Below are 12216 nucleotides of genomic sequence, written 5' to 3'. Positions count from 1 at the left end.
ACCACGACTTCGGCATCGCCACTGAAGTTTTGAGGGCTCAGAGAGGAGTGGATGTGCATCGGCGGCACGCTACTTAAATATGTACGACCACGGCCAAGCGAAGGGGCAGTCAGCCCGCTTCAATGCGGCGCAACGATTGAAGTTGGTTTCTCGGGATGCGACGTCCGCATTGAAGCGGTGGCGCCCAAGAGGTCGTCTCCGTCAGCCCTCACGTCCGGTCATGTCGCGTTGCATGAATGCCAGCCGTTGCATTCTCTGACTCGGCATGAATGCGACCAAGCGTTCGATGGGAAGCGCGGGAGAAGCGGGTGCAGTTTTTTGGTGGGCCAACTTAGTCAGCCATCAAGAAGCCGCAAAGCACCCCCCCCCCCCCCCCCCCCACACGTTCGTAGCACGCAGTCCGGAGGTTTAAGGGTCCGTGTTGCAGATGCCCTTACAAACCGTACCTCTCTTTCCCTAAAAAAAACACCCTCTCTTTCCCTGGAAAAAAAGTTGCTCTTTTCGTGAAAATACACAAACCTTAGCTCTGAACATTTGATCAATCAATGATTCAATAGAGGGACATATATTTTTCTCTTCTTATGCGATTCCAACGCAAATTATTTCTTTATCTATATATGCTATACAGTCTATATACTCTATACTCACTGGGCTACAATCACAACTAGCTAGTTGCACAACAGATCACAGACCGGACAGAGGCACAAGATACAGCAGAGAATGGATATATACAGATAAAGAGGAATACACCTAGTGCTTACACACGTAGACCTATACTGCAAGGACCTGTATACTGAAGATGATGCGAGCTAGGAGCTGCCGTGGGACCTGGCCGACGACACAGACTGCGCCGAGACAGAGGCCGTCGGGCTGTGCACCTCCCTCTCCGAGTTGCCGGCCCGGGCCTTCCCGCTGATCCTGCTGATGCTGTCCTGCGCGATTTCAATGAACCAGTCGTCGCTCGGAAGCACGCTGCAGCAGAGATTGGCAATGCTGCTATGTCAGATTCAGACACAAGTGCTAGTATCTCAAATTTAACTGGCTTGAACAGAATTTATTAGGCACTGGGTCACTGGGATGGAATGTTGAAATTGGATAAACGGTTAGAATTTACCTATCAGGATCCAATCCGGTAGCAGAGAATGCTGCCATCCCTCTATCAATTATGCTCAGTATGACATTGTGCACGTGCCGGGACAAGAACCGGCCTTGCCCGAAAAGGATGACAAACTGCATGTCCAGGTAGAACTGGGAAAGAAGAATGTGTTACAAAAAAATTGGTAGCGTAAAATTGCGAGGGACAAAAGGAGCTTACCTGCTGAAGTCCAAGGGGGCCGAGAGCCCTTGGCCCCTCTTCGATTTCCTCCCAGAAGCTCTGGTCATCCGAGAGCCACAGTATGACTGTTTCAGTCAGCCGCATCATCAGCAACGTAGCAAACCTTTCCCTGCCAACAAACATCTCTGCAGCGATGCTCGCCATTCTGTTCAGTTTTGTGTATAATTCCTGCAATGTGGACTGCAGATGAGATACCGCAAAAGGAAATAGTTTCTTGGGCAAGTTTACTAAGCAACGAGGTGCAGCTGACCACTCAAGCCTCATGACTTGTTATCTGAAATCTGGCAAAACACTACTCTATCCAATTTGAAACATGTTCAAATGGCTAGCATTTCTCTAAGTCATTAAGGTAACAAATTTTCTCGAGATTCGTCTTTCCTTCCAATGATATTTTGAAAACAGACGCATAAACAGCTCACTACATCAGAACTAGAAGTAATATTTTGACTTGATAAATTTTAAATATGATTTGTTTACAATTAGGTTGTTTATCCTAACATAAGGCTAAACACACAATAAAAATGTAACATCTAGGACTAGATACAATGCATTTACTATACATATACAAGCAAGAAAGTATCACTGGATCATAAATTCATAAATAATAGATTTATTCACCGTACAACTATCATTAAGAGTCAAACTGCCATTAAAATCCACCAAGAATCAACATTATATGGAAGGTAGTCTGGCCAAAAATAAAATTTAACAGAAGATCCAATAACCAGCATGGTGACACTTGCCATGGTGGACCATGTTCTTCAAACCAATATTAAACATAAGGTTTATCGATCAAGTTTTTAAGGGCAGAAACTTGTAGTACCTGAAAAATTAGAGATGGAACCCATTCTGTCTCTTCAGCATTATTGTCCATATTGATGTACATTTCTGCGCTCAGATGGGTGTCACCTTCTTCCGTGAATATAAGATCAAGAGCATGCTGCCTGCAGAAACTATCTCTAAGTTTATCCACCATATGTTGCAGCTTCCTTTTCCATTCACGTTGCTCTGCACGGTTTTGCTTGTCTGGACCCCTTATACGCATACTACCCATGCTGGCCTGGTTTACAGACGAGAGCTTCATAGCTGCTCTAGGTAACAACTCCTCAGCAAGTAAGGATGCATTGGCTAACAATGCTAATTGCTGCTCCTCAGTCTCTGCCATGCGAATGATCTTATTTCCTAAACCTTCCAAATTTGCTTCATCATCCATTGAGCCCGGCAATGCACTCATGAGCAAATCAACATATGTATTGAATATTTTCAGAAGCCCATCCATTATAGAACCACCCAACTGCAAGCTAAGAAGTGGCCCAACATCCTCAAAGAAATCCTGCAAAAAATACCATTAGTTATCATTGCATATGGATCCTACAAAAACAGGGGACAGTAAATATTTTGTAGAAATTTATTAAATCATATTAATAGTATCTCTCGAAGCAAAACATAATAATTAATCAGCTGCCATATGCTTAAAGGGCGGGACAAAGATACCCCAATTAATGTAGCTTGAAAGTTGAAGCATCTGACAATAAATAGATAGTTACCTGAACCATTGAATTGAACCGATGGGCACTGCTTGAGAGCTTCGGCTGGAGTGCCAAATTACCAGCAGATGCTCTAGCAAATGTCCTTATACCAGTTGGAGGATAGATTAGAGCCCAGTCATCAGCTGCCGCTAATGCAGAAGTAGTCTCTTCGATTCTCCTCAAATTGGAATCTAATGCTTGCTCAACACAGGGTCTGAACTGTTTCAACAGAACTGCTGAAAGTGACAGACCACGAGCTTCTAACAAGGAGGTATAACCAAGTGCTATCTGAACACACTCGGCAGCAGCTCTTAAGCCCCCAGCTGCTGCACAAGATCCTAAAGCATGCCTCTTCACAAGCAAGGTAAACTCCATTGCCTGCTTAGTAGCCCAAGTAACCAGTTCAGATGCATAGGATGGTTCATCACCAAACACTTCCATAGAGTCACTGAGAGCATTAGCTATAACAGAGAAAACATGCTTTGCAAGAGACGCGGTGTAAGCCACACTATGCGCTGTGCTAGACGGACGTGTTGTTTGTATTTTGGACTGAAGCCTTTGGTTATGTGCACTGAGCAACAAACTATGAGCACGAGGTCCATCACCAAGCCGCTTGAGAGCAGAAGCTGCAGCACGAAGTTCAACGCCACAAGTAGAAGACTGGCAGGCGGCTTCAGCAAGCTGATCTGACAGCTTCTGACGATTATCAGAGATAACCCCCTTCAAAGCAACAATGTCAGCTGTGGCAAGAGTCTGTTTCTTTTCTGCATCAACAGCAATTCGTTCTGCTTCATCCAGGGCATCCAGTGCTTCATCCACTCTTCTCTCAGCTAGCAAGACATCAAGCTTGTCGGGAAAATCTATATGCCATTTCTGTATTTCTGAAAGCTCCTGGTATTCAACAGTGGAGATGTTCTCTTCTGCAGAATCTTCAGGTCCCATAATCAAGGAATCAATCTGAATCCCTTCGGATAGACCATGAATTAGAGCTGACTCTGTATTTAGCAGATTTCTGATAGATAGCAGCTCCCTTTCAAGTTCAGATATCTCCTTCGATGTTCTGATAACCAGGAGAGTAGTTTTCAGACATTGCTTTTCAAAGCCATGTGTAGTGGAAAGGAAGAACACAAAGTTGGGAAGTGACAGAAAAGCAATAATATGAAATTTCCTGAGTGTACAAATATAGTGCATGCCATAAAATTCAGGATTTATGAATAGAACGTTGCCGTAAATGGAAACGAAAATTAAGAAGCACCATCCACTCAGAACAATAGAAGAACTGTTATTAAGAAATTGCTGGCTTCATACTGTTCTCAAGCAATCATTGGAAACTTGGAATGTGTTTCTTTCATCTCAGAAGTACTGTTACGCATATAGTCGTATTGACTGCAGAACTTGAGAGACCAAATTATTAGCAGTAGGACATGCTAGGGCACAAACCATTTTAGACAAATAAAAACAGGGGAAGGGGGAATTTATCAGACACAAGTACACTGCACTCCAGAAAGATACTCCGTTGGTTGAGATTAAATATCAGCAGCTGATTTCACACATGATGAATACAGCATAATTAAGTGTATACACTTGAACGCACCTGATGAACGCAGCATAATTAGCATATACACTTGTACGCATCTCTTCAGCGGAAGCCTTCTTTAGGTCTTGCAGATAAGAACACAGGTGCCTTATTTCCTGCCATAAATTTTGAATATTAGCCATGGTTCATTTTCCAAAGCATCTGGTGCTTTAATATTTCAACAGGCCATTCAAGAACAATACGCTTCAAAGCGCCGCCATTCGAAAGGGTGAGTCTGCCTAAGAAGTACATGTCCATCACATGGTGCAACAACAGTGTTCATTCATAAACATGATTTTACCTAGGATTCAAGATCGTTCACTAAATTGATGGGAGGAGTCGATCTCTCCGCTCAGCAGAAAGCCCAGTAGCAGGGAATTATAATCTGCCATGCGTTTCCGAGGTCTACCTTCAGTTGAGGAAACACCTCCAACATCCAAATTGACTGTGTTAAGCAAGTAGTACTACTCCAACAGTGGCCCTAACCCATAACAACAGGTACAAGATCCTAACGCCAACGCGTGATAGAAACAGAATTTCTCACAGAAAAGCTGCAGGATCGAAAGGTAACGCATAATAATTAGGTAAGAAGTTGCATTCCCTTTTCCATTTTTAGTCAGGCAGGGCTAACCGGCAGCTCCAAACCTACACACGTGCCCGCCCGCCCGCGGATTACCCCACGAGGAGCAGCACGACATCCCTCTCTGCTTCGGTGCCTCCTCCAAAGCTGCTCCACTCCACTAGTGCACAAAACAAACCCAAAAAAAAAAAAAAAAAACTCGTCTCCCCCTGGATCATGTCGTGCACGCAGCGGCAGCGCGATCGACGGCAATTTCTACCAGGAGGAACTCGCATCGACGGATAAGAAAGTACTACTACTTCTATCTCGGAACACGGAAGAAAGACCTTCCCGGCGGGCGGTCCCTCCCCTGGCCCTGAGCCCCTGAGTCGCTCACCTTCTCGGTCATGGTCTGGCACTTGGACTGCACGTACGAGTCGGGGTCGAACTTGTCGGTCTTGAAGATCTTGAGCTTGTCGGCGAGCTGCACCCCGGCGCCCCCGCCGACGCCGCCCGCCGCCGCGGCGCCCGCCGGGAGCACGCCGGAGTGGCCGGCCGGGCGCGACCGCGACGACCTGGCGGCGCCCGACGCCATCGGAGGCCAGCGGGCGAAGAACGACGGGCCTCCCTCCCTCCCCGCGGGATCCAGAAGCTTCTAGAAGCGGCGGGGCCGGCGCGGCGGCCGTGTGTCTTTGATTCCTGCGACACACGAGGGGCTTTGGTTGGTTGGTCCAGGATTTTGGATTTTCTCGCTCGAGTTTTTTAGGCAGGGGAATGGCTTTGGGAATGGAGACACACAGACTTTTTTTTTTTTGATGGAGAGACGCACAGACTTGTTGTGCCCGACAGCTGTGTGCGATACGGGAAAGATCGATGAAAGTGGCGTGGGCAACTTTTTTTTCTCCTTTTTTTTTGAAATTGGCGTGGGCAACTTGGGATAAACTTCTGACTAGGGCCCACTTATCTCAAGTCTCTGATGCTTTGCTTAATCAGATTGTATGATCGTTGGTGGTTCCCTTTAAAAACCATGCTGCGATCAACTCAATCAAAGCAAATTAAATTTCATAAAAAAAACTCGACTAACTAAATTTTCCTTGTCTTTTCTGCACACACCCAATCAAATCAGATCTTATCAAAAAAATTGAAAAAACTCAATTAAATTATAAATTATTCCTTGCCTTTCTTATCCGTACTCAAGTCAAATAAAAAAATCTTCTCAAGATAAAGAATACTCCCTCCTTTCTATAATGTACCACATTAAAAAGAAGTCAAACCTCACAAACTTTAATCAAGTTTGCGAGAAAAAATATTTACAACTAGAATGCCAAACGTATATCATTACAGTCATCATAAGGTATAGTTTCATATTTTATATATTTGATATTATAGATATAAATAGTTATCTATAAAAACTTGGTCAAACTTAGCAAAATTTGACATTTCAAAATATCTACACGCACTACATTATAAAACGGAGGGAGTATGATGTATGTAAGGTACTCCATCCGCCCAGGTGCATAGGGCATCTAAGGAGTTGGTAAATCTCTCCGACCAAGGTAGATGATGAGTGGTGGAATAAATTTTATAGTTTGCAAAAGTACACAATTAATACGCCCGTTTTTCTTAAAAAATTATATTTATCGATGCATTAATTAAAACACATGCATGCATGACCACTAAATGTCTAAGAACTACTACATAGTACATTGATGTGTTTTATTTTGATTTTTGCATGCAGTGATTTAATGCACCTTGAAATCTGAATATGTGATGGTAAGTAGTAGTACTCCCGGGCAAGGGCAGCCCTGCCCGAGTCCGCTCGAAAAACCCGGGCCGGGTCAGACTTGCCATTCGGGCCGCCTTGTTTTGCAGCCCGAAAGGTAGTTCGGGCCAGGCTTCGGGCTTCGGGCCGGGCTTACACATGCAATCACTGAAAAACAACATTCGGCCTGGGCTTTCGGGCTTTCGTTTGGGCTTTTGATCCTGGCTCAAGCTTTAAAAGGAGTGTATTTCGGGCTTCGGGGCGGGCTTGGGCTTGAGTAAAGAAGGTCGGGTTTTTACAAGCCCGGCCCAGCGTATGAGCAGGTTTAAGTAGTAGTATAATTGAGACTAATAAAATGAAAAAACACAAATTTTGAGATGAGCCCTGTAAACTAGAAACGAGGAAGTATATGCGAGTCATGATTGTTGTTGAACCACTAGAATATGTATGCTCCATAACAGCGCACGAGCAATTAGTGCTACTTAAGAGATGAAATAATTTAAATTCCAATGATTGGTGGGGAGGCGAGGTTTAAATGGAAAAAGAAATGAGAGTTGAAGGAGCCAGCTTCCACTGTGTCGCTGGGTCTCCATCGCAGACCGGTTCTCATCATGTACCAAAACAAGAGAGTTAGAGTAAAATCAATTTATTACACATAATACTGGCAAAAATTATATTGCACCTAATCTCTTATGCAAACTCCCATTTCTCTGACCCAAAGGTTACAAACAGGTTGTACTATCTCCAAAAACGCATGACAAGTTTCAAGTTTCAACCCACCCTTCTTTCTTCTTCTTTTGCGAGGTGTACGTGTATGAGCTCTTTTTATGTCGTCGTGTTATTAGGGGCAATTTGGTTTGTGTCCTGAGACGTTGCCGCCTGGACTGAGTCCTCCCTGGGATCCGCCTGGACTGTGTTTGGTTGGTAGCCACGTGCCTGTGGTGGGAGGTCATTATTGTGTTTAGCCTGGTCCATAAATGCAGGCATGTGCTTAGCCTGGTCTAGGCGTCCGAATTTGGATGCCTGGCTTCTACGACAGCTGCCTGGGATTGCTAATGAAGTACTTATCACATGCATGGGTCCACTAGATACTTCTCCAGGCCAGGCACGCACCAAACAACCTTGTCACAGGATAGCCTGGCCAGACAGAAAACCATGCTGATTCCAGACGCCTCTTTATCCCAGGCATGCAGCTGAGGACGAGAACCAAACTAGCCCTTAATGTTTGTAGTATGAATTTTATGTTATTTTGTAGATATTGATTAACATAGAGTCACAGCATCGATTGTTATATGCTCCGCAAAAAATGTTGTTGAATGATATTTCTTAACCACCCTGTTATCCTTGGTTATTTGACATTCTCATGAGCCTAGGTAAACGAAAATTGTACGTTATTACTAAGGCTGTGAAAACGATTATTGTGTGGTGATGGCCGCTGTGACATGGCATTTGTTGCTACATTTCTCTTAGTCTTTGTAATAATGTTGTCGTGTGCATCGGTAGTGCATGTCGATGTTGTGACATTGCAGTGTTGCTAGCGTGATGTGCAGCTAGCAGCAGAGATGGAAGTACCGAAGCTAACTGTGTCGAGCTCAAATGTACAACAGGAGTAAGCATACTTAATGACCCTAATAAGAACCACTTTGCAATTGGGCCTCTCATTGAAGAAATTAAAAGGGAAAGTCTCGTCGGGAGTTTAGGGCTCGGTGGGTGGGTGCAATGTTGTTGTTGGGGATATACCCCACGGTATGACTCGGCCAGGAATGACCTGGCTATCTTATGGCGGCTCGTCATCAGGCTAGTTATATGGGTCGTAATTCAAAGCCCAGGAGGCGACTGAAAGAAGAGGCTGGCTCATAAGCCGGTATCTGGTAAGCCGGCCCGACAAGAAAGCTGTAAGGAATTTCCCTTACTTGAAGGACAAGATAAGCAAGAAATAGACTAAGACACAGGTCATAGTACAACCCCGGATTCTGTTGTAACCTCAGGGCATCAACCTATATATAAAGGGGAGCCCCTGCGGCAGAGAGGACTAAGCTACAAGCTCTCGAGTACTAGCTTAGCCAAGTCGCACCCCTATAATCAAGATCCCAAACAATAATCCATCAAGCAGGAAATAGGCTATTACCTCCACCGCGAGGGGGCCAAACCTGGGTAAACTCGTGTCTCTCGATTCCGATCAACCCCGTTCAAGCTACTACCTAGCTGCGATGGCCTCACGTCTAAGTCCTTTTTCAAGAACATCTGCCGTGACAAAACCACGGCAACTATGCTAATGGAGCAGCACATATATGTTGCAATGCAGATGCGGAGCTATGTGTTAAGATGAAGGGCCTACTGCCCCGCCCCCTAGCTTTGAACCAATTTGTAAGGATTTTTTATTGGAGAGTTAGATGGGATTTTTTAACCCTTTATCCCCCAAAAAACTCATATTGTGATTGGATCACCTTGAGCGAGTATGATTTTACAATAAGTTTTCAGCAACCTAGATTTCCAACACAAGCTCGAGCCCTCTTTGAATAACGGTAACCTTCATCATAGCCGCGTTTAGAAGACGAGTGTGTGGGGCTGACATCCATGCCACAGCTCGCCCATGATCGTCCTGAAGAACCGGCGTTGAAGCACCTGATCCATCATGGAAGTAAGCATGATCAAATTCGATTGCAAGAGGTTTCTCCCATTTTGCTTCAGGTGCAATGATTTTTAACGCCGCTTCAACAAAGTTTGCAGTGAGGGATTGAGTGGCAAATGTCGTGTTTCTTGGAAGTGTCATGGTTTCACCTTTCACAGTTTCTCTGCTTTGCCACCAAATGCATCATATGCCCCTATTTGTCTGTATTTACCCTTTGAGTGATACAACTAGCACACATACTTTGTGCCATTGTGTCAAATTCTTTTCTTTTAGCGTGGAAATACCCGTGCTTTTTTTTTTGAGAAACGGAAATGCCCGTGTTTTTTTGCCCGTGCTATGCAGCGTGGCTTTGCATGTTGGGCCGATTGCTCACATTCCTTCTGGACATAGTGACGGCGGCCCGCGCCAGACTCCTCCATAACCCTCTCCTAACCCTTTCCCGTGGTCTCCTGCTGTAAGCCGCCGCCGCCGATCGCCGACCGCCATGGCTTCTGGTGAGCTGCCGCCGTCCAAGAAGAAATCCGCTCCCACTACCATAAGCTCCCTCGGCGAGGACCTCCTGTGCGAGGTTTTCCTCCGCCTTCCCTCCCTCCCTACCCTCGTCCGCGCCGCCCTCACCTGCCCCGCCTTCCTCCGCGTCGTCCGCTCGTCCCCAAAATTCCGCCGCCGCTTCCGCGATCTTCACCCGGCCCCGCTTCTAGGTGTCTTCCTCGACATCTACGACCCCGGTATGCCCGCCTTCGTGCCCATCCGCCGCCGGTCCGATCCGGACCACGCTGCCGCCGTCCGCGGCGCCGATGTCTTCCTCACCCGTGTTCCTGACCTGGAAGCCGAAGAGGAAGGCGGTGCCGAAGATGAAGGGGAAGGGGAAGACGAAGATGAAAACATCGGGTGGTCGATGACGGAGTGTCGCGACGGGTACGTGGTTCTCGTCAACCGGACTGTCGGCCGGATCATCAAGCGGGTGGCCGTCTACGACCCCCTCACGCGGGGCCTGCACCTCCTCCCCGCGCCGCCCGGAGACCCAGAAGAGACTGAAGTTGAGTTCCACGTCGTCACGTCCGATGAGGACCGCCGGTCGCTCCGCGTCATCTGCATCTGCAAGGAAAGGAAGAAAGTGCGGGTCGCCGTCTTCTCGCCGGACAGCAAGGAGTGGCAGATCTCCCGAAAAGCACCGCGCCTGAAGCTGCAGGCCGATGACAGTGGTACGCTAGTGAATGGGTGTGTCTACTGGGCAACTGTAAGCAAAGCCGATATTCATGTGCTGAAGCTGAACACGGCAACACTGCAATTCTCCCGGATGGATCCGCCGCGGCATATGGGAGGGCGGGAGGGTCTCAAGGTCGGGGAGACGAGCGATGGGAAGCTCTGCTTGGCCTGCGCATCTGAACTCACTCTTGTTGTTTGCGTCCAGAGAGCCGATGGCGATGGTGTCGATAAATGGATGCCGAACAGGACATTTGAGTTGGTGGACGATATCGACAAGCTCCGGCTACAGTTTGTAGATCGTTTCCCATGTCTGAAGGTCGTGGCCATCATCGGTGGCATTGTGTATTTGGCTACCTTCCAGGCAGAGCATCCTAGTTCTTCTGGCTGCTTCCTATCATTCTGCATTGAAACAGAGGAACTGAAGGAGGTCTGCCCTATCACTAACTCTGATTCTTCCTATCCCTACGTCATGGCGTGGCCTCCTGTTTTGGTAGGCAATAAGGTGAACTCTCGCGGCTACAAGGGGCTCTAGTAGTAATAAGAGGAATAAGAAAACTAGAAGTCGGTCCATTTATCTGTACTGCAGATATCACCTTTTCTGTTAACCGATGATGGTATGTTTGCTATGATTCTATATATCCAGTCTTCGTTAGATTTACTCAATTTTGTATAAATCAAGATATCCAGGTCCAGGTGTCATTAGGAATTGCAAGTTATTATTTATGTTGGCTTGTTATCATTATGAGCAAATGATGCCCGCGGTAAAATAAGTAAATATCTTGGCTGACAAGAGTAGTGTCAACTCCCAAAATTAACGATCGACACCCTAAAATTGGCAGGCGAGAGTATATATATATATATATATATATATATATATATATATATATATATATATATATGCCACGGCCACACATTATGCAACTATGCATTTATTTATTTCCCTGGATTCATTTTCCTCTGTGTCTGCTGTTAAGTTTAATTTATTATGAATCTAGAGATAGTTTATTTTAGAATGAAATAGAGTTCTTGACATTTGTTTATTTATTGACTGTTGAGAATAGATGCAATGGAGTTTATGCCACATGTAGCTTGTGGAGTTAGCACGTCGCCTGCCAGGTGATTTTCATAGTTAGAAAGTTATCCAAATGTATACGCTGGAGTTATAACGTTGCCTCAGTGGACAACAGTGATGATATGATCTAATATCAATCTGTTGAGCGTGCCCGTGTCCGCTACTCCTGTGACTATTTGCCCCATGTCTGATTGGGGCAAGCAGCAACCGCTTTCCTCAGCACAGGCACAGACGACATAGGTCCTCACTTTTCTTGCAATTTTGCCCGTGGTCAGGGTTTAGATACCTTTTGTGCCCATGGGTAGGGCATCTCTACAATTCTATGCCTGGGGGCATATGCCCAAACTGACTTGATAACCTAACATGAATCTCTATCCCAATGATCACCAAGAGTGAAAGGCTCAGAGCTGCTGGGGTTGCTGCAGATTGCACCTACAAAGTGCTATAGAGACTTGGAGCTGCTGTTCTTTAGCACTTCTTAGTTGCAATAATGAGAAGAGAACTTCCATTTGCGCTTACCCCTTGGCTATTTCATGTCATG

The 12216-nt window shown here is 45.8% G+C and overlaps 2 protein-coding genes across 2 annotated transcripts; one reads left to right on the top strand and one right to left on the bottom strand.

The window, feature by feature from the left end:
- Window positions 1-546: 546 nt before the first annotated feature.
- LOC109762204 (exocyst complex component EXO84B) lies at window positions 547-5830 on the bottom strand. The gene is made up of 7 exons (XM_020321018.4): window positions 5398-5830; window positions 4460-4557; window positions 2884-3925; window positions 2160-2669; window positions 1316-1504; window positions 1115-1248; window positions 547-972 (listed from the first exon to the last, which is right to left on the bottom strand). The coding sequence occupies exons 1-7, from the start codon at window positions 5593-5595 to the stop codon at window positions 810-812; spliced, it is 2334 nt and encodes a 777-aa protein (XP_020176607.1). The 5' UTR covers window positions 5596-5830; the 3' UTR covers window positions 547-809.
- Window positions 5831-9718: 3888 nt separating this feature from the next.
- On the top strand, window positions 9719-11393 carry LOC109762198 (uncharacterized). The gene has a single exon (XM_020321015.4). It carries the CDS (start codon window positions 9879-9881, stop codon window positions 11133-11135), a length of 1257 nt encoding a protein of 418 aa, XP_020176604.1. The 5' UTR covers window positions 9719-9878; the 3' UTR covers window positions 11136-11393.
- The last annotated feature ends 823 nt before the right edge of the window (window positions 11394-12216 follow it).

Source organism: Aegilops tauschii, chromosome 5, assembly GCF_002575655.3.
Source record: "Aegilops tauschii subsp. strangulata cultivar AL8/78 chromosome 5, Aet v6.0, whole genome shotgun sequence".
Lineage (NCBI taxonomy): Eukaryota > Viridiplantae > Streptophyta > Magnoliopsida > Poales > Poaceae > Aegilops > Aegilops tauschii.
This window is presented reverse-complemented; position numbering and strand designations above follow the sequence as displayed.

Bases quoted from the DNA above. Each gene is read 5' to 3' on its own strand.
- LOC109762204 (XM_020321018.4), bottom strand. From the start codon at position 5,595: ATGGCGTCGGGCGCCGCCAGGTCGTCGCGGTCGCGCCCGGCCGGCCAC. The intron at 3,926-4,459 runs GTGCGTTCAAGT...CCTGGTTATCAG, and splicing joins AATTATGCTGCGTTCATCAG to AACATCGAAGGAGATATCTG. The intron at 1,505-2,159 runs GTACTACAAGTT...TCCACATTGCAG, and splicing joins TTCCATCTCTAATTTTTCAG to GAATTATACACAAAACTGAA.
- LOC109762198 (XM_020321015.4), top strand. From the start codon at position 9,879: ATGGCTTCTGGTGAGCTGCCGCCGTCCAAGAAGAAATCCGCTCCCACT.